Genomic DNA, 21128 nt, shown 5'->3' on the forward strand with positions numbered 1-21128 from the left:
AGCCACCAGTAGTGGGAGCCGCTCGCTGAGCTGCGGGCACTGAGCTGATCAGAACAGGCGCCCTGGGGCCAGAGTGCTGGGCCGGGTGCTGGAGCTGGCAACTCGGGGCTGCAGGTGCGCTGCAACCGCGAGGGCTGAGAAGGACCTGGAGCGCGCGGTTCCGCGATAACCAGGGAGTCCCCTACTTCACCCCGCCTGTCTCAGCAAACCAAAGGTGAGCTTTAGGCTTTCGAGGCGTAGTTCTAGCTGAGGCTCCGAGGGACTTGTCCCTGAAAAGGTCAGATCGGCAGTCCGGAGACAGTTCCACAAAGATACGGTGTCTGAGAATGGGTAAGAGGGGCATTTAGGAGCTGGGGGAGAAGGAGCTAACACCCCTCACTTCTGTCAGCACCCAGCGGGACATCTGCTGGCCTAGATGATAGCGAGAGTTGCCTCCTCCCTGTCCCGCCTTCAGGGACGGACAGCTCGGTGGGGGTCAGAGTGCCCTGGGTCCCCAGAGCAGCCGGCTCGGGCGCCGGCAAACTTTGTCTCTCCGCCTCCAGCCGCTTTTCTCCCTCCCGCAGCCCGGCAGAAGCCGCTTCTCCTCGTTTTCCACCTGCAGCTGCCCCACCATGGACTCCCCGGTCCAGATATTCCGCGGGGAGCAGGGCCCCACCTGCGCACCGAGCGCCTGCCTGCTCCCCAACACCAGCGCCTGGTTCCCAGGCTGGGCAGAGCCGGACAGCAACGGCAGCGCCAGCTCGGAGGACGCGCAGCAGGAGTCCGCTCACATCTCCCCAGCCATCCCGGTCATCATCACGGCCGTCTACTCCGTGGTGTTCGTCGTGGGCTTGGTGGGCAACTCGCTGGTCATGTTCGTGATCGTCCGGTGAGCGCGGGGTAGGGGCGCAGCCGGGCGGGGAGGGCGTTGGGGAGGCCACTGGCACCCTCAGAAGCGCAGCCAGTGGGCTGGTGGGGAAGCTATTCCGGAAAGGGTCCCGCAGGTACTCCGAGAAGGATTTCCTGGGCTAGTTTTTGGTGAAGGACTGTATGGTCCACACAGGGCCAATTCAAGCGGCCAGAGGCGAGTTGAAGATTGGGGGCCACCTTCCCAGCCGACATCGGGGCCTCTTGCCCCTGCTGAAGACTTGGTGTGGGCATGGCGAGTGCTGGGGTGCTGGGGACAGGCCAGCGTCTCTTGTTAAAGGAACTATAATCCATTTGCCTGCCCAGTTTGGAGCACTTTGTTTTGCCATTTAGAAATATTTCTTAGATAAATTTCAGGTCCCCTGAATGTACTGTAGATAATTCCGAATTTCCTGTGACTCATCAGATTGGTGTTACGGCATGTGAAACAAAAGCCAATATACTGTTTAGCATTGCCGTTATCCACATAGGAGCCTATTTAGTGCTGAAATGTCTTCTTTCATTTGTTTAAAATATCAGTGAAAACCATCTAGCACTAATGATGTCCGCAACAGCCATCTGACGTTTATCCTCTGAGCTATTGGCTGTGGAGGTTTTCAACAATTGCTTTGCTGTTTTTCCCTCTACTGTGAGAAATTGGGTTTTATTTTATTGTTTTTTCATGGTATTTTTGTGATGTCAACTTCCAAAAATAAATGTCCAGATATCCATATACATGCTAATTTTCTGGTAAGTGAATGGATTGTAATTTTTAAAGGAAAGAGAGAAAAGAAAAACCTAACTTTGTTCTGCACGTCCTTTGAGATACATGGGTTTCCTCTTTGGGGGGCTCTAACGCTGTAGAAATACATCTGTGATAGCAAATAAGCAACTTACATTCCTTTTGAGAAGTACCAGTGCAATTTGGGAAGGATGCAAGTCACCCTGATTATGGACTTTGAAAAGTTGAAAATCTTGACTGACTTGACATTAGTTTGAAACAGGCCCTTTATTTTATTTTATTTTATTTTTTATTTATTTATTTATTTTGCAGTTTTTGGCCCAGGCCAGGTTTGAACCTGCCACCTCCGGTATATGGGGCCAGTGCCTTACTCCTTTGAGCCACAGGCACCGCCCATCAGGCCCTTTATTTTCTATGAATTCCTAGAACAATACTGTGAACAGTAGCATAAATTTTTTCTTTTGGGCAATCACATGATAAACATATCTCTTTATCTTTTTTGTTTTCTTGTCTTGAGAATGTTAAGTCTTTTACCTTCATCTACGCTCTGGATTTAAAGCCTTCATTTAAGCCTCCAAATAAATATTATAAAGCACATTTCACCTACAATTAGTATTTATAGCTTGCTACCCTTGGTTTCACAATTGCTTGCTGCATTTCACAGGGATTCTATTGGTGATGAGTAAAGGCTATGAGGAGGCAATATTTTAAAGTAAATTATTTGTCTGAGTCATTAGTAACCTAAGGACTGTATTCTAAATTGCAACTAAAGTTCTAGAAGGTCTTGGGTACAGAAGTCCTTTTTTCAAAATTAAAACATTGTTGTACAAAAGAAGAATGCTAAGAGAAAAAGATCCTCTCTGTTTCTACTCATACCATATTTAGGTGCTTAAGTAAAAAAGATATATCTATTGTTATTTGAATAAGGATAAGGGCTTGAATTTGAAAAGAGCTTTGCATAATAGTTGCTGTAAAACTTTTTTGGAGACTAGGATTAAATAGAATGAAGAATCCTAAAATAGCATTTAGATGAAATGTGCAAAGATAACTCCATAGGGAACATTAGACACATCTAAAAGGAAAAAAAAATTCTTGTAGACTAACTAGGACTTTTAATGGCTAGCTTTCCCAAAGATATCTAGCATTAAAATGTATCAGATGGGGATAAGTTTAGCCGAAAATGTAAAAGAAGTTAGATAGCTCACATAACAACATCTTTTGCACTACTAGGGGGTTAAGTTTGATAATACATGAAAAGTGAAGAGTTGTCCTGGCATCCTGAATGTCAACCTACTGAAAGCAGACTAGTTCACTTAGGGCAGGGTCCTTAAACTTGAAGGTCTTACCAGTGAAAGATTAGTGGGCATCAGTGTCCAGTGATCCTGGCTCATTTTGTCTACATTTAAGACATGATTTCATGATTTTTTCATGAAATCTCTCTCTCTCCCTTGCTCTTCAGGTAGTCAAAGAATTGAAAAATAAAACTTAGGGGGAAAGTTGGTGGATTTAGGTTTATTTAGCTCAGTAGACGAAGGTACTAAAGATTTGAGAGGGCAGCATAAGATGGGTTGTGGTTCGCAGGTTGGAGCTGAGCACAGAGCTGGAGTGTGCAAGCCACTTGCAGCTATTCTCAAGTTGGAGGTTGGACAACTTCATGTGAGGACTGCTTTTGAGAAGATTATTTTAAAATATTACACACAGGAAAGGGTCTCAGTGTAGTTCCATTATACAGAAAACTATTCTAGGGATGAAATTTAGATGCTCAAGACAATGCTTCTAGGTTGACCAACTCAGGCCTAGAGAAACAGTTAGAGCAATAAGAAAAGCTTTGACCACTTTTAGGCCTGACTTACAAATAGTTTATTCCATGTTGGGTGTCTTGAATGCTGCCCATATCTTCCAAAGATATTTAAAGTTTCAAGAGTTCTCATCATTTAATGTGTAGCAACTGACATAATCCCCCCCCAATTAGGATATATTAACCTTTCACTGTGAAGAGCTTAAAATCCAAGTGCCCCAGTCTCCCCGCTCACCAGGTATTGGTTCTGTGGTCTTTGGGTGTGTCCATGGGGGTTATGCCCAGGATCCTAATCCCACGCTCTTCTGACTTCCTTCTGTGCTAGTCACCTTCGTGAACACTGTGATGCCTGCATTCCAGGCCTTGCCAGGAAGCCCTACGTCCTACCTCTTAAATATCCATTCTCCCACTCTCCCCACAACTGCCCACCATGACCCTCTCCTCCCTTAACAAAGATGATTAAAATTTAAAATGAGTACTTAATAATACCAAGTAGGTAAAGCTACCTACTTAAAGTGAATTATTTGATTTGCTCACTGGTAGGTATATTACCACCATACCCATTTAACAGATGAGGAAACTAAAGCAAAGAAGGATTAAATAAACTGAGGCCACACCTTGCTCGTGGGGCCAGATCCTTGCTCTCAGGCTCTCAGCTCTGCTGGTTTCCCTCATACCACTTCTGTGAACATCGGGATACTTTCTTCCCTGAAGGGTCTTCATTTTCTCCCAGACTGTCTCTTTTCCTCTTCCCTGGTCTAGGCTCTGTGAGCTGTCCCTTCAGCCTCCATCCTGACAATACACTGAGCTGCTCTGTCTTTTGGTGCTCCTGCCGCTGAGTGCCACCAAAGGTTTGATCTCTGATCAAACCGGTAACCTACTTCCTCATTCCTATGTATACCCAGCTAGTTAAATGCTGTTAGTCAAGATCAAATTTACCGTTGTCAAGGCAAAGTCACTGCTGCATGAGTATCTGACTACAAGTTTTTCTCTGTCCCTCTCCTATTTTCTAGAAAAAGCCCATTCTTTTTCCATTTTCCATGAAAAAAAAAAATGAATTTCAATCAGCACCAATTGTCAACTGCCCTATGTGACCGTTCTCTCTCCATGTTCAGTTAATGGTCTGGCCCAGTCTCTCACTGAGACCTGAGAGTCCAGCCCTTGGTAATGTGCTCTTCTCCACATAGGCACATTGGCAGCCACCTGCCCTTGTTCTGTTCCATTTCAGGGGGCAAGTCTCCTTCCTCCTCTCTAAGGCTAATCTCTGCTCTTGGTTTTGAATCTCATTGCCTCCTGGGGTGGTTGCCATCTCAGCTATCTCCTTTCCACTTGATTTCAATCTCTCTCTCTCTCTTGCTCTTTAATGCATAGACACACAGCATATCTGTCATCAAAAAATTAACAACCCAATATCATCATCCTCCATTTTTCTGAATTCTCTTAGCTAATGTCCTTTGATGCTCTTTTCACTGGTGATAGGTGAATTTCTTGGAGGAATAATAATACCTCCTCTTTATTTCCTTGTCTTCCACATATTCCTCTGCCCCATGTACTGGGGCTTCCTCCAGAGGCACTTTTAGAGGTGCTCAAGCTTCAGAGGTTCCTTTTAGGCCCGCTGGTGCTTGGCTTCTGTGGAGAGCGTGGCAGGCTTGGCCCATCTTAGGTCTCTCGATTTCTCCAACAAAATGATGGTATTTTCCAGAATCTTCTCTGCTCTCTTCTGCCCTCACTTTGCATGTTCTCTGTGTTAGTCAAGATTCAGCCAGAGAGGCAGGCCCTGCAGGGATGTCTAGGCTAAGAGACTTCTTGCAAGTAGCTTACTTATGTGATTATGGAGCTGGCTAGTCAGGAAGCCAGCAAGGGGAAGCTGCTGTCCCCAGGTGTCCCCAAGAAGACACCCCCTGCCACGTTCCCCCTCATGGGCCTTCCATTGATAGGATCAGCCCCCCCACTGCCAGGTTACCTAGGACAATCTTCCTTGCTTTGTCACATCTACAAAACACCTTCACAGCAGCACCTAGATATGTGTTTGAAGACTTGAGGACTGTATCCTGGCCAAGGTATCACGTCACACTCATCACCACATTCCCTTTCAATAGTTCCATCCATTCTTATGGCCGTAACTGTCCGGTACACTGTGGCACGTCCTCAATCTCTCTCTCTTTCTGTCTCTCTCTCAATCTGTCTCTCTCCTCCTTCCTTTCTCCCTTCCAGTTCTCCATCCCTTTCTATAGACTCTGTTAGGCTCCTTCCTTGCAGATGCCTCTGTGTGATGCTCTCACAAGCACTTCTGAGTGCATAAGTTTGCTGGGGGGTGCCATTACACAGCACTGCAGACAGGGTAGCTTCCACTACAGAATTGCATAGTCTCACGGTTCTGGAGGCTGGGAGTTTAAGACAAAGGTGTCAGCTTGGCCACACCCTCTGAGGCATCTCTCCTTGGCTGAAAGGTGGCTGCCTTCTCCTGGTGACTTCACATAGTCCTTCCTCTGTACATGTGTCCTAATCTCCTTTTCTTATAAAGACACCAGTTGTACCAGATTAGGGTCTACTCATGTGATCTCATTTTACCCTAAGCATCTCATTATGGTCCTGTCTCCAAGTTCAGCTGGCCCTCTGTATATGTGGGTTCCACACACATGGATTCAATCAATGATGGAAGGAAAATATTTCCAAAAAACTGCATCTTGTACCAAAAATGTTCAGACTTCCTTTTCTTTTCATTATTCACTAAACAATCGAGCATAACAATAATTTACATAGCATTTACGTTATATAGGATATTAAAAGTAACCTAGAGATGATGTAAAGTATACAGGAGGATATGCATCGGTTATGTGCAAATACTACACCACTTTATATCAGCAACATTAACATTTGTGGATTTTGGTGTCCATGGGGGGTTGAGGGGGCGGATCCTGCAACAATTCTCCTTGGATACTGAGGGATGTGCATGGCCACATTCTGAAGCACAGGGGGCTTAGGGCTTCAACATGTGAATCTGAGGAGGTACAGAATTCAGCCCACAACACTGCCCATCCTCTTTCTGTTCTCCTTGGGAGAACACTCTTCTCCAAGCTTCAGTACTCACAATAATTGTGTATATGTTCTCTTTTTGTTTAAAGAAAAGTTCTACTCTCCTATAAATGTATATTTCCTTGTAATTAATTGTAAAGATAAAGAAACATTTATTATGGAAAATAGCAAGCATCAGAAAATGCCGTGACCCTTGGTGTGGAGTTTGGCTTCTTCCTTTTCTTCTTAGTTTTTCTTAATCTGTGGCTGCCATAATAAAACCCCTAGGGTTCGATCTCTCCTGACCTTGCCCTCATGGCAGACAACTTTTATTTTCCTATAATTCAGCCCTGACAGTATTAAAATTTCCCCAAAGGATTAACTTTATAAAGGGCTTAGAAGAAAACAAAACCACAGAAATATTATGGAAATTGTTACATTTCCTGAACTCAGATTTCACTGCCTTTCACGAAAGGCAGCCAGTTCACTCAGGCTTCCTAGGCACAAACATTTATCCTTATGCAGGTGGCTGTTTTCTAGCTTATAAGGAGAGGGATAGAGCCTTTTTACCCCGAGCCACTGAACAGGAGTTTCAGGCTCCACCCTGCTTCGACCTGTCATAGGTTATGTGGCATATGTTGACTCACTGAGGTCACCTCTGAGCTCATCTGGGCCCCGTGGTTGAATTTGTCTCAGTTTCAGTAAAACTGTGTGGCTGCCCTGGAACTGGAGAAACATGAGAAGGAGTGACTTGACACAGTGACACTATTGGCCAAAGCGCCTGTTTCTTGCATCTCAGATTTCTTATTCTTCCCCTTCCTCCAAAGGCCCACTGCAATCACTGCTGTTGGACGTACACACATATTCCATACCCTTCAAGGGTCAACATAGCCTACCTACCTTAGATAAATAATATCACCAATTCATATGTAGAGAAGCATTGAAAACAGGCAGAGGTACAATGTGCTACTTGTAAAGTTTACCCTTTGCTGCTCCCGATGGGACAATGGTCTTTAACTTAGCCTTTGATTAAAATAGTATGTAATAATTTTTTTGAATCCTTAAAATCAACATAAAATATTTTCTTTAATACACAGATAGCATAAAAGACTTTAGAAATTATTTTCAAGAGCTCGTTTTTCATTTCTCAAAGTAATTTGTATATATGTGACAACTTCTTAAAAAAAAAGAATTGGTTTCATTGAAACTGTTTATATGGATTAGGTAAAATTATTTTCTCCTCTGTGGGATATGTGACTGCAGATGGAGTTCAAAGCCTGTGGACCTGTTTCAGGAATCAGAGATCAAACAGCTGAAGAAAAGAGAGAGACAGGAGGGGGAGAGAGACAGGAGGGGGAGGGAGGCGGGAGGGAAAGAGAGAGAGAAAGAGAGAGAGAAAGCAACCAGGAAAGAAAACCAATTTAATGATCAGGTGTAAATCTTCTAGACTTTAATAGACTCTAGGCAGAATTGTGTAGCCATCAAAACCATTTCTTGATTGTGTTGACTTTAAAATATTTCTACAGGCGTGTCTCAGAGTTGGTTTCAGAAGGAATTTGATTCTCCCTGGGAAAGAATAGCTCCCCTCCTTGAAGGATTCAGCTGCATCTCTTGAGAAGTAGCATCTTCCTGTGAACTGTGCAGTTGCACCTTCTTATTACCAGATTAACTTTCGGATGCTCTTGATTGCTGTCACCTCAGGAGGCTCTGTGCTCAGCTAAAAACCTGAAATTGTATGGCTATGGGACAGCTGCCATTCTAAGGTTTTGCTTATCTTGTTTTAGTAGTGAGAGTAACATGGACTTAGAACTGTATTAACAAGAGTTGATTTGGGAAGATTTATTTATTCCTCAAAAGAAAAATCAGTCAATAGTTCCCCACACCCTTTTCTGTGGAAGGGGTGTTGCCTTATGTCTTATATAAAGATTTATGTAAGAATAGATTTTAGGAGTGGGAATAATATTGTAAAAGGCTTGTAGGTAGTTTTGTTTGCTCATTTGTTTAACAAACTCTCACTGGCCAAGCAAGTTGAAATTTCAGTGGAAGGCAAGAAAAACGTGAGAGATTCCAAAGGACGTGGTCTAAGCCAGGCAGTGGAGACTTCAGATCAAGAATGGCTAGAGTTACAGGCAGTTAGTGATCAGCTCTAAGAATAGGAGAAATTTTCTGAGCTCTTGTTGAGTATTAACTTATTTAAATTCACAAACAAACCTATGAAATAGGATTGTTAGAATTTTTTTTTCAGATAAGGAAATCAATCACAGAGATTTAAGGAACTGTCCAAGGAAACCCAATTGCAAACAACCAATCTAATGGCAGAGCCCACTTCTGTGCAGCTTGCAAACCTCTCTCGGCTCTCTCTGCCTTTCCAAGTTGCTTCCCACCCAGTGGAGGAGTCTCTGCATCTGATGGTGGCCAGAGCAGGAGGTATTTATCTGTCTCTCTACTTGCCCATTCTCTGGCTTAACTCTAGCTAGGTCTGTTTTCTGTATAAAAATAGAAAAAATAATTTTAAATATCCAGATACTCTCAGGCGTACAAGTAGTTGTGTACTAGGAAACAGCATGCCAGTGGTTGGCAGTGTGCAGTTTCATTCTGGATGTGGTCAGATATGATAAGCCCTCACCCTGGGTGTGCAGCTGAACGCACTAGCACTAGAACCTTCCTTCTGGGAGTCAGGAGGGTGCATCACTTCACCACATGACTACAGAGAGGAGGAGCTGAGCCGCTCCTGGCCCGACTGCTCCTGTGAAGTCACTACTTCTACCCTCCTCTTTTCCCCTTGCTACCCCCTGTGTGGACAGACCCTGGGGTGAGACGGGCTGCCCACACGGTGGCTGCAGTACAGCAATGTGGACACCAGGGCACGTGCCTCCTCCATCTTCTTTACAGCTTTGGCTCTCTGCATGTGGGAGATTAATTTTACAGACCTGCAAGGGCCTGGCTCCCAAGTGAGTGTGACGCTTTTAAAATACTGCAGAGTGGGCTGGGTGCAGTGGATCATGCCTGAAACCCCAACTTGGGAAGCCAAGGCATGAGGAACACTGGAAACCAACTTGGGCAACATCGCCTGACCCCATCTCTACAAAAAACAAAAATATTAGCAGAGCACGATGGCTTGCCTGTCATTCTTAGCTATTGGGAAGGCTGAGGCAGGATGATGCCTGAGCCCAGGAGTTCAAGGCTGTGGTGAGCTATGACTGAGGGGATTATTAAATTAAAATTATTATTTGACAAACAATGAGTGAATATTTTTTCTTTTTAAAAGTTAATAAATGATTGCCATTTAGTGAAGAACCACAATTTCAATAGTAAATAGTCCAGAAGGATGTACAGCATATTAATCTCATTGAGGTGAGCTGAAGATAGCTGGAGAATTTAATGACACAAACCAATTATGTTTGCAAATAGGTTCTGCTGAGAAGTCACACCAGTACAATCATCATTCTCCAGCATTTTATTACTTTTATAAATAGACTTTTTAAAAAAGAAGTGTTAGGTTCACAGAAAAACTAAATGGAAAGCCGCATTCAATATGCCTCGCCCTGCCCCCGCCACGTGCACAGCTTTCCCCAACATCAGCACCCCACACCGGGGTGGGCCTGGGGGTAACTGACGAACCTGCAGTGACATATTGTTATCACCAGGGTCCACAATTTACATCAGGGGTCATTTCTTTTTCCCCTCAAGCTTTATTGAGGTATAATTGACAGGCAAAAATTGTACATATTCAAAGTAGACAACGTAATTAATTTGTTTAGTCAAGTAATCTACTTCCTCTTAACTCAATTTCCCCAAAAATGGGCTCATAGAAAAACTCAAGCACATAACATACATGACAATGTTTTGTTTATCAAGGGGCAGGATTTAGTGTTTTATAAGGGTATTCCCCCGACTGTGGCCCGTTTCCTTGTGTTAAATGGTCTCCACCCTCCCAATGCATCCTTGACCACATGCATCAGAAGGCTTTTCCATCTTTAGCTGCAGGAAGTGGTAGAATTTATTTCTCTCATAAAATACCTAGTTCCTTAAGAAACTTTGGAATAAGGCAGCTCTGAGCACCTTTACTTATTAGATTCTGGAAACCCCTGAGAAACACTGAGACTATTTTGAAGACTTTTTCTTAGACTTTTCCTCTTCAAAAAAAATGTGCCTGATGAGATTGTAGTTTGGCTTATTGGACTGTGATAGGCAATTGATAGTGACAATCACAACAGCAATGCAACAGCACTGATGTGGCGTGCTGAGGCTGGCATGCCTTGAGTAATTACCCAGTACCAGGTCCAGTGCTAAGTAATTTCATACATGTCTCATTTAATCATCATGACAACTTTATCACATAATATTAAGTTCCTCAAATAGTGTCTGTCACATAATAAGCAGTCAATAAGTGCTTAAAATGATTTTTTTTACATCTGGTATTCAGAGAGTCCCCTGTGGCCTGACACCACTGTCTCCAACCCAGCCCATCCCCCCTCCAAGATCCCCTAATGGATTCTCTGAACCAGGAGATCTGTGTCCTCACTGGCCCTTGAATGAGACAACAGCCATCAAGCGTCTCTGTGTCCTAATCTGCCTTGGAGCTCAAGATCCTGTTAAACTCTCTCTTCAGCCCTCATTTCTTTGCTGCAGACTGATCTTGCCCCTCTGTGTATCTCTGTGGTTCACATTATAATTTGGACTCAATTAGATTAAGAGATCCTTGAGGTCACAGTCTGCTTATTGAATTTTTCAGTCATCCTGCGGTATATTGCTGCCTATGTGGTAGGCACTTAAAAACATGTTGAAAAGAAGGGATGAGGACAGGGGAGGAAGTTTATGTCTGGAGAGGGGAGAGGGGAGAGGGGGCTGTATGCATCAGCATGGGGCACAAGGGAGGGGAAGGGCCAAAATAACTGAAATCAACAGAACTGAGGGTGGGTTGGTGTTAAAGGTATGTGGTAATCAGTCATCAGAATTCGAGGTTTACTATACTGTGGACACTGAAGTGGAAAGGAGTTCCTGATTAAAGAAACATCATTGCAATTCATAAAACAAAAAACAAACTTCGGTCATGCTCCTCAGTGGCAAAGGTGCTAACAGTCCAATAATTGTCTCCACTACCTGCCCCTTGTCTGAGCATAGCAGGTAACAGGAAGGGGCAGGAAGCCCTGAGATTGCTGTATCTCTAGGTCAGAGTTTCTCCTGCGGGCCCTCGTCTCTAACCTGGAGAGAAACCCTGCCTCTGGTGACATTTGTTCCTCACTTCTCTGCAGACGCCTGTGTTTCTCTCAGCATTAGACAGCACCGTGGCTGCCATGTTAGAAGCTGCCCCTCAGTTCTCTGTAAAGAGAATTCCATGAGGATGGACCCCCCCTCCCCTCCCAGTGCTCAACCCATGTTCCCTGGCTGACCTTCGTCTTCCTATAGTTCCTTGCACCCAGTTCTACGGCGCCAGGCTGGGTAACGTCGTCAAGTTTAGCGAGGACAGCTCACAGACTTTGCTCTTTTGGTGCCATATGCTCCGGGTGTGCACGCTCAGGAGCGCGGCTCGCTGCCAGCCCTCCTCCAGCTTCTCCACGCAAGCCAAACTTCCCACCAGATGGTGCCATTTTGTGTGAAATGCTCGTGAATTTTTGTAAGGCAGTGTGGGTGAAATGGAAAATAATTTCGTATCCTGTCATAATAAGAAAGCTTGCTATTTTTTTTGCCAGGGGCCCCACAGTGAATGAAAGGACTGACCAGTGTTTGGTTGTAGTTCAGTCCAGGCAGTAAGTACCCCAGGGCTCAGCCAGGCTGCCTCGGACAGTGAGTGTCCTGCTTTCTGTTCACGGGTCTGCAGAATCCAGTACAGCATCGTTCAGGAAAGACTGTCAGCAAATACTCCCTGCACTCAGTGTGGTCCTTACTTTTAACGGGCTCTCCCCCTCCCATGCTGCCTGTTCAGAATCACGTCTTCCAGAACTCAGAAGGGAGGGGAGAGGGCCCTGCCTCACTCATATCCTCCCACTTGGGTCTTGCCTTTGCCAACTCTAGACAAATCACTTAACTTCCCAGAGCCCAACTTTGTGCAGGTGTATGAGAGCGCAGATGTGAATCTCCTGGGTCAACTAGAAGGGTAGTAATTGTGAGAAGCAAATAAGATGCATGGAACTCAAAATTCTGGACTTTGTGAATTATGAAGAGCTGGGGAGATGTAAGAATGCAGGAATTGAGATCAACCTCTGGGTTTGAGTTTCTGCTGTGCCTTTTATAACTATAGCACTTTGAGAATTTTTTAAAAAATCCCGTGATTTTTAGCTGCCTCATCTGTAGGATATGAATACTAATGCCTACCAGATGGAGTTACCACAAGGACCAAACGAGACCAAGCTTGTGGAAGGTAGAGCTGAGTGCCTGACTCTGGAAGCGCTTAGAGTAAGTGGGTATGATTCCTGCCCATGCTTACCCCTCACTATTCTGAGATCTGATGACAGGATTTGATTACTTTGTAAGTGCAAGCCTTATGTAACTTCATATATTTGTTGGCTATAAATATTTTGAAAAGCTAAAAGCAAGCTATCACTCTACACTGTATGATTAGTTAAAGATGCCTATTGTATTTTAGGGTAATTCATGTATCTTCCAATTCATGATCTTTCAGCATGTACAGTACCAGACTTCATTTTCATGAGCCTCTTTCATATTCAAGCTGAATTGGGTGACTATGACCATGAGTGTTACCTAGACACTACCGTCCATCCTGATTCCTTTGGTAACTGGTGGCTTCTGTCCACAGAAGAGAGGAAAGAAGAGTCAATGAACATGAAATTAGACATACATCTCTCTATGTCAGGAACATTTCATTAAATTATTTTCATTAATGTTCTCTGGAACTCTATGAGATAAATGTATTTTCCACTTTACAGTGGGGGATACTAAGGCTCAGGGTAGTTAGTGACCTCTCTAGGGTATAATTGGAGAGAAAAATAAAATCTTGATCTCAGGTTTGTCTAACTCCACAAAACAGAGGTCCAGCTTCATAATGAAAGAGGGAAATACTAGGGTCACAACATACAGGAGGAGGAGGCGTTAAATGTACTGACTGCTAGAATCTTTGCAATTATCAGGGTTTGGAGGGGGACTCAGAAGTGTAGAAGATAGGTTTGTAAGGTGCATTTTTTTCAAACATAAAACCATATTTTAAAGAAAATACTTAAATAGATAGCATTTCAGTCTTTCTCAGTAGAATTGTTTGGCTCTCCCTCGGTCACTGTACTTACTTGGTTATCTGTGTTTTTATAAAGCCTGTGCTATGAGCACTTGTTCAGACATATTTAATCACTTTTTTAAACTTATGGTTCATTTAACAAACACGTCACTCTCCAGATTAAATCACTCTTTAGTTATCACAGAACTTCAGAATGGAAACAAACAGATGTCAGCTCTAGTACCGGTCTTTGCAGTGCCTTCCCACTGAAACCATGAACACAGCCACCTCCTTACAGGAAGAGGTGGGGAGGAATGGCTGTGGGCACTGAGGGTGAGGTGTGATTGTATGAGGCAGGCTATCTAGGCCCTTATCTCATGTCCTGCTAGTTAGGTGGCATTATCCCTTTTAAAAAAAATTTCGGATTAATATAAGGGTACATGTGACTAAGTTGCATGGTTTGCATCTGCTAGGTAAAGTCCCAGTTGTAGTTGAGCCCATCACCTAGGAGGTGTGCCATGCACCCCTACATTGTACCCTTTACGTGAGAGCTTACCAAACTCCCCCCCTCTTCCCCCCTCTACCCTTGAGTTTAATTGTGTTTTTCTCTCCTGTGGGCCTGTAGTTGTTCATTTACTGGTTTCATATTAGTATTGAGTACAGCAGATACTTGTTTTTCTATTCTTGTGATACTTTACGTAGGAGGATGTTCTCTGAATCTGTTCAGGTAAATATAAAAGATGTAAAGTCTCCATCTTTCTTTATGACTGAATAGTATTCCGTGGCATACCTATGCCATAGTTTATCCTTTTGTGAGTTAATGGACATTTGGATTGGTGGCTTTATTATTCTAATTTAGCAGGAATTGAAACTCAGATAAATCATATGTCCTATTCAGACTCTGGACCATCTGACTTCATGCTAGACCACAATGCTGCAAATAGGAGCCAGGGTTGTTCTGTTGCTGAATGTTAAGAGATATTTCTCATGTGGAAATTTTTGTGCTGCATGGAGCATGCATGAATTAATTGTGAAGATGTCTACAAACCTAAGTTGTGCAGGAAGTAATTAACAGCTGGATTTTCCCAGTGTACTTTAGCTAATGGCCTCTGAAAACCTGATGGCAGAGTTTGGGACGTTTAATGCTCTATAGAGTTTTGAGGAAGCATTCATGTTATTATTAAAGATTAATTCAGGCTCAAAGACAATCTTTCTGTTTTGAAAATTACTGTTCCTACCATTGGAAGATGAGACAAATTATGGGTTTTAAAATCTCTGAAGATTAAAGAAAGACAGGATTTTTTTCTCCTACTGTACTGGACTCTGTGTAGTGCTATGGCATGCATAAGAGAACTCACCTGCTTTGTTTATGGAAACCATTGCAAATGACAAATTAAAGGTGCCCTGGCAAACAAACCCCAGCAAGCCTAACTGTGTTGTAGGCAATACAACTGGACATATTTCAAAATCAAAAACCATTTTGTATTTTCAAAACACATTATAATTACAATGATTGATTTCTCAAAATAACTGAGGTAAAAATGTTTATTTTTGTTTTATATAAGTGAAAGGGAAAAAATTAAAAAATATTTAAATCTAAGCAACTCTAAGTAAAATTAAATGAATTGTGAATCACAAAATAAAGGCCTGTATTATATGAAATACTGCTTAAGAGGTTGATAGGCACATTCATCTATCTATGTCCACTATCTTCTTTGTGTTTTTATTTAAATATCTTTGAACACAGCACTGTCCATTTTTCCCATCATCCTGATGTCTAACACAGTCCTTTTGTACATTAGACACTCAATGAATGCTAGAAGAATCAGTGAATGAGAAAGCAAAATCAATAATCCCAAGGCTGTCACAACATACTTCGGGATTTGACTTGAAAATGGAGAGAAATGCTGTTTCTTGTCTTTTAGATACACAAAGATGAAGACAGCAACCAACATTTATATATTTAACCTGGCTTTGGCAGATGCCTTAGTTACTACCACCATGCCCTTCCAGAGCACCCTCTATCTGATGAATTCCTGGCCTTTTGGGGATGTGCTCTGCAAGATAGTCATTTCCATTGACTACTACAACATGTTCACCAGCATCTTCACCCTGACCATGATGAGTGTGGACCGCTACATTGCTGTGTGCCACCCAGTGAAGGCTTTGGACTTCCGCACGCCCTTGAAGGCAAAGATCATCAACATCTGTATTTGGCTCCTGTCCTCATCTGTGGGCATATCCGCAATAGTCCTTGGAGGCACCAAAGTTAGGGAAGGTAAGAGCCATCCTTTTTATTCTATTTATGAAAACATGACAGCTAATGGTACAAACTTTCAATGTGTGGCAATCAGGACAGGTATCTAATGGAAAAGCCAAAAGCGAATGGAAATAAGTGCCTACATCCAAGGAAGATGAGAAATAAAACAATTCCACATTCCTTTCTGGCTCTAAACACAGAATGGGGTCATGTCTTTATCAGAACACTGGTACCAGGTACCTGATCTGTCTCTTGTTCTGGAAGTGCTTATCAGAATCTAGAGGAATGTGCATGAGTAAGAAGCCATGGGTGTGTGGATTTTTAAAATACAACCTGGCAATTCCAGGACACACCTTCTCACCCCTCATCTTTCTCCCTAACAAGGGACCTACATCAGCAGAGCCATGCTGGCTTTTTTCTCTTTTCTCCTTAAAGTATAATCTCCATTTCACTGACTTAACAGCTTTCTTTGGCTGTTAGCCATTCAAAATCAGGAACCCAAGGGGGCAGAGGTCACAGAGGAGCAGAACCATTAGATTTTGTACATATTAGTATTTACCCTGTGCAAACACTTTATTAGGGAGGTTGGTGATACTTGTGAGTATAGATAATTGACTATGTATAAGAAAGACTTTCCAGGTCATAGTGAAAGGGTAGGCACTAAAATCATACCTTAGCTGGCATATGGTACATGGATTTTAGACTTAATTCAGGTTTAGTTTACAGTTTTAGGTTCACAGCAAAATTGAGCAGAAAGCACAGAGTTCCCATTTATCCCCTGCCCCCCCCCAGCCTCTCTCACTATCACCTCCCACAGCATGGTCCATTTGTGCCAGTGAGTGAACCCACACTGTCACACATTATCACGCAGTGTCCATCATTTACGCGAGGGCTCACTCTGGGGGTGTGTACATTATGCGTCTGGACAAATGTGTAATGTACCTATTTTTTGTTAATGAAGCATGATCTTTCATCTCTGAAACTATAAAGTAAATTTCTAGTATGGTCACAGCAGGTGTCAGACTGAAATATTTGGTCAATTTTATGCCCAACTTTCTCTATCAGATAAGCATTTCAAATTATGATTAATCACCTTCAGGATTTCTTCATGCCTTCAACAAATAGAAATCAAGTGCCAGAAACTCTTCTATGTGTTTGTCCACAGCAACTTGAATTCAAGAAAAGATACTGAGCCTACACCATGAGGGGGAGAAAAATGGCCCAAGTAATATAAGAAGATAGATGATTATTCCCAGGGTAAATAAAGAATGGATTTTTATATGTTACACTTGTAGACTTAACCACTACATTCCTTCTAAACATTGTCAGAAAAAATGACATCAGAGAAGAAAGAGATTTGAAGTAGGCTTTTGAATGGAGAAATGAAGATAGAGATGGCTTTTCTAGGAAAGAAGGATGTGTGAAGATGCGAAGGAAGAAAAGAGCTGTTATGTGTCAGCAGGTTAATTTATGCAGCAATAAAAAATAGTCTTATAGGAGGCCTCCATTCTTCCCTTGCTCTTTATTTGCTGAAGCAGATTGTCATCATTCTTCCGTGCATTCATTTTGGAGTTTGCACCACACTGCATGTGAAGAATCTTGGATGACCAAGAGGAGTATTTCACGTATTCTCTGTTCACTGAATCAGAGCTGAATGGCAGTGGTGGCTCATGTGTGGACACTGCCTGCGGATGTGGCACCCCCTGCATTAGATCACATCCACCTGGGCAAGCAAATTCTTCCCAGTGAATTCTTCCACATGTATAGTCTTTCTTTTTGGTTAGGGACACAGATTCTGGAAGCCAGTTACCTAATATAGGCTACTGATTTCAAACACGTACGAGAAGTGTCACTTTGGAGACATTGGGTGGGGAACCTGTGGCCTTTTAGGTCCTTAAGTGTGGCCTTTTGACTGAACAACAAAAAAAATCTGTACAGATTAACAGAACAAATTCTTTTATTAAAAGAGGTGTAGCATCGAGCTTTTCTTGCATCCTTTGGTGCTTAAAAAAGATCAATCTTGAAATCAGAAGCTGCAGGTTCCCTACCCCTCCTGGAGTGTTTTCCAGATCTAAGGATGTGTGAGAAGCTGGTGAAGCAGGCCCAGCATCTAGTCAGTGCTCAGTAAATGAGTTCAGTGATTTTTTAGTAGGTCATGCCTTGTTGCTTATGGTTACTGTTACTTATCTGCTATTCATTCAATGGGGAGGGCTCTTGTATACAGCAAAATTTTCACTTTATAGACATAAAATGTTGAATCTAGTATATCACATACAGCAGTGTATGTGTTTGCATTATTTATTTTGAAGAATTCATAGTCTTCTTGTTACTATTATTATAATATCTAAGAATAATTATAATAGCTACAGAAAGAGACTTATTCTTAACAAAATACACACAAGAAAAGCTTTAGTTTGGCTATTAGAACTAACTCTAATTATGGCAGCGGTGAGACACTGAAATATGTGTTAGCAGGAGCCCTGGCCCTCTGACATTAACATAAAAGGAAAAGAAAGACTAGTTTTTGAACGGAGGCAATTGTATAGATAATTCAACCTCAAAATGCCTCCCTTTTTTCTGAAATGAAACATGTACTAAAAATGGCACGCCTGGCCTGGGATTTCTTGCTGATTGTCTCAGCACTCTCCTTCCTCTGTAATGGTATAAATTCGGCTTCATCACTTTTCTGGAGGATATTTCCAACTCTGCCATTGGATGTTGAGTGTTTTCCAGAACTGAGGAGTTGGTGCCTGGAAAGCTGGTAAAGCAGGGCCTGGTGTCTCACCAGTACAGTGTCCTGTAAAAATAGCTGTTGTTGGATATTTCACCCATTTATCAAATGTTTATTGAGCTCCTATCATATGCAAGACAATTTGTTCAAGAGGAAGCTAGTGCCCAGAGTTAAATATGTATGTTCAAATAAAAACATCAGCCCTATGCTGCCTTTGCTTGGCTCAGCAAGTGACTCTTCCATTGTAACTACTATAAGTAATGCACATTTTCAAGGATCTGGTGTCCATGGGGTATTTGTTTATTTATTTCACAATTTGTTCTCTTTAGACACCATATGTTCCAGGTATCACTCTAAATTCCAGGGATTAAATGTGGCATAGGGCATGGGCAGTCCCTCCCCTAAGACAAGTCACAGTCTGGATAGAGAGAAACATATTAGGAAGGTGATACATAGTTATAAATCAGAGGTGTTCTGTCTTGGAGGTCATGAGGTGAGTATAATGTGTAGAGAGGGTATCCAAATCTCTCTAAAGTGACATGTAAGCTGAGGCCAGCCACAGAAAAAGACAGTGCTGAAATACTACAATTAGGCAGAAAACCCCCCAAATGTGCTCCCTACTGTCAGAGAAGCTGTGTTCTCCCATACTCAACTAATAATCAAGAGCCAGAATCAAATATTAAACTCGGATTTTTGTAATGCACTCCCAACCAATAATTGCTTAATAAATATTTTCTATGATAATAGTCATGATTTAAAAAAATGATTTTAAAGTCATTTCCCATGAACACTGAAACCAAAATTAAAATGGACCTTTGTTAGTATCTATTAGTCTTCATTGTAATACCACTTTGGGCAATGACTTGTAGAGAATAACAAATTATAAGTTACTCCGGAAGCTTTCATTTACTCTTCAAAGGTTTGATCTGGTATTTATTTGATGATAGGAAGGTCTGTAAGATAGTCATCTTTATTAATTGTCCAAAATTTTTATATCCTTTATATTTTAAAGTATGCATAATTAAAATTCTAACAAGATGCATTCTGTTTTACTATAGAATTCTATTTACTAAGGGATATTTGATTAAGATCACATTGAAATATATTGGAAAATATTATTGATATAGCTGTTTCAGTATTTTAGAATATTCTTGAGCTATTTTTGAAGCATATTTTTCTAACATCAGAAGAAAATATTTTTATCACAAAAATTACACTCATAGTCTTGGCTCATGAATACCTTACCTGTGAGGAAAGATCAGGGCAAACAGAGGCCTGTTCTCTGCCTGGTGGCTGCACAGAGGCAGGAGGAGAGAGTGGGAGCTGGCTGGTGCTTGGGGAAAGGGGGCTCCTGTGTCCCCATGAAAGAGGTTTAAAAGGTGCTGATCCTGGGTCCCTGCTCTTTCTGGCATGAAGGTCACCCCAAGGGAACACTACCTAGCAAAGAGAAGCATTCCAGATAAAGTTTTCAAAGTAATCATGTCAAGTACTTGTTTTATCAGAGGTCCACAGTAATGCTGGTATAAACGAACTGGTCCTGATTTGCTCAGAATTCTCTTGATGATGATAATTCTCTTCTTCCTCCATTTCCTCCTCTTCTCCTTATCCTCCTCTGCCTCCTCCTTCAAAAGTTTTACTCATGTCTCAGTAATGCCCTTAATTACAGTGAGCACTATTGGGTCCATTAAATATCACAATACCTGATTCCCATTTAGACAAATTTCATACCAATTTTATAGACCCGAATAATGGTTTCTTGTATACCAGTTACTGTTTTTTAGGGAAGTTGGCTTTTGTTAAATTCAATGACTAGATTCAAAGTATTTAGCCATTTACTACAAATAAACATTGCTAGCCTCTACTGCCAGAGCCGTAGATCTGTAAATAAATGGAAATACAAATACGTACCATGCTATAAAGTGACAAACCAGCTTCCACACTGGTGAGTCAGCTGTGACATCTAGCGACCTTGCTCTGTGCACCAAGAAGGCACGGTTAACATAATGGCATTCATTCCTAATTTGGCGATCTACTTTAGGTAACAGCGTCTCACCACCACAGGGCCGTGGCAATCCCAGCTCTTAAAATTCACATTTCAGACACTGGTCGTTCTTGGCCGTAGCAATGACAGGTGTTGTTCACTCCCGCAGACACGGATGTCACCGAGTGCTCCCTGCAGTTCCCGGATGCCGACTACTCCTGGTGGGACCTGTTCATGAAGATCTGCGTCTTCGTCTTTGCCTTCGTGATCCCCGTGCTCATCATCGTCGTCTGCTACACCCTGATGATCCTTCGCCTCAAGAGCGTCCGGCTCCTCTCCGGCTCCCGCGAGAAAGACCGCAACCTGCGGCGCATCACCAGGCTGGTGCTGGTGGTGGTGGCCGTCTTCATCGTGTGCTGGACGCCCATCCACATCTTCATCCTGGTGGAGGCGCTGGGCAGCACCTCCCACAGCACGGCCGCGCTCTCCAGCTACTACTTCTGCATCGCCCTGGGCTACACCAACAGCAGCCTGAACCCCATCCTCTA

General features: G+C 42.6%; 1 protein-coding gene across 1 annotated transcript in view; it reads left to right on the forward strand.

Annotated features, from left to right (window-relative positions):
* Window positions 1–560: 560 nt before the first annotated feature.
* The window catches only part of OPRK1 (opioid receptor kappa 1), a 20822-nt gene continuing 254 nt past the window's right edge, over window positions 561–21128 (forward strand). Inside the window, 4 exon segments of the mRNA XM_003793725.2 lie at window positions 561–868; window positions 15534–15886; window positions 20750–21126; window position 21128. The exon segment at window position 21128 is cut by the window's right edge and continues 254 nt beyond it. Coding sequence (XP_003793773.2) covers window positions 612–868; window positions 15534–15886; window positions 20750–21126; window position 21128 — 988 coding nt within the window. The 5' untranslated portion in view covers window positions 561–611.

The sequence above is a fragment of the Otolemur garnettii genome, unplaced genomic scaffold, assembly GCF_000181295.1.
Source record: "Otolemur garnettii isolate 467f Iridium unplaced genomic scaffold, OtoGar3 scaffold00071, whole genome shotgun sequence".
In the NCBI taxonomy this organism is placed as follows: domain Eukaryota; kingdom Metazoa; phylum Chordata; class Mammalia; order Primates; family Galagidae; genus Otolemur; species Otolemur garnettii.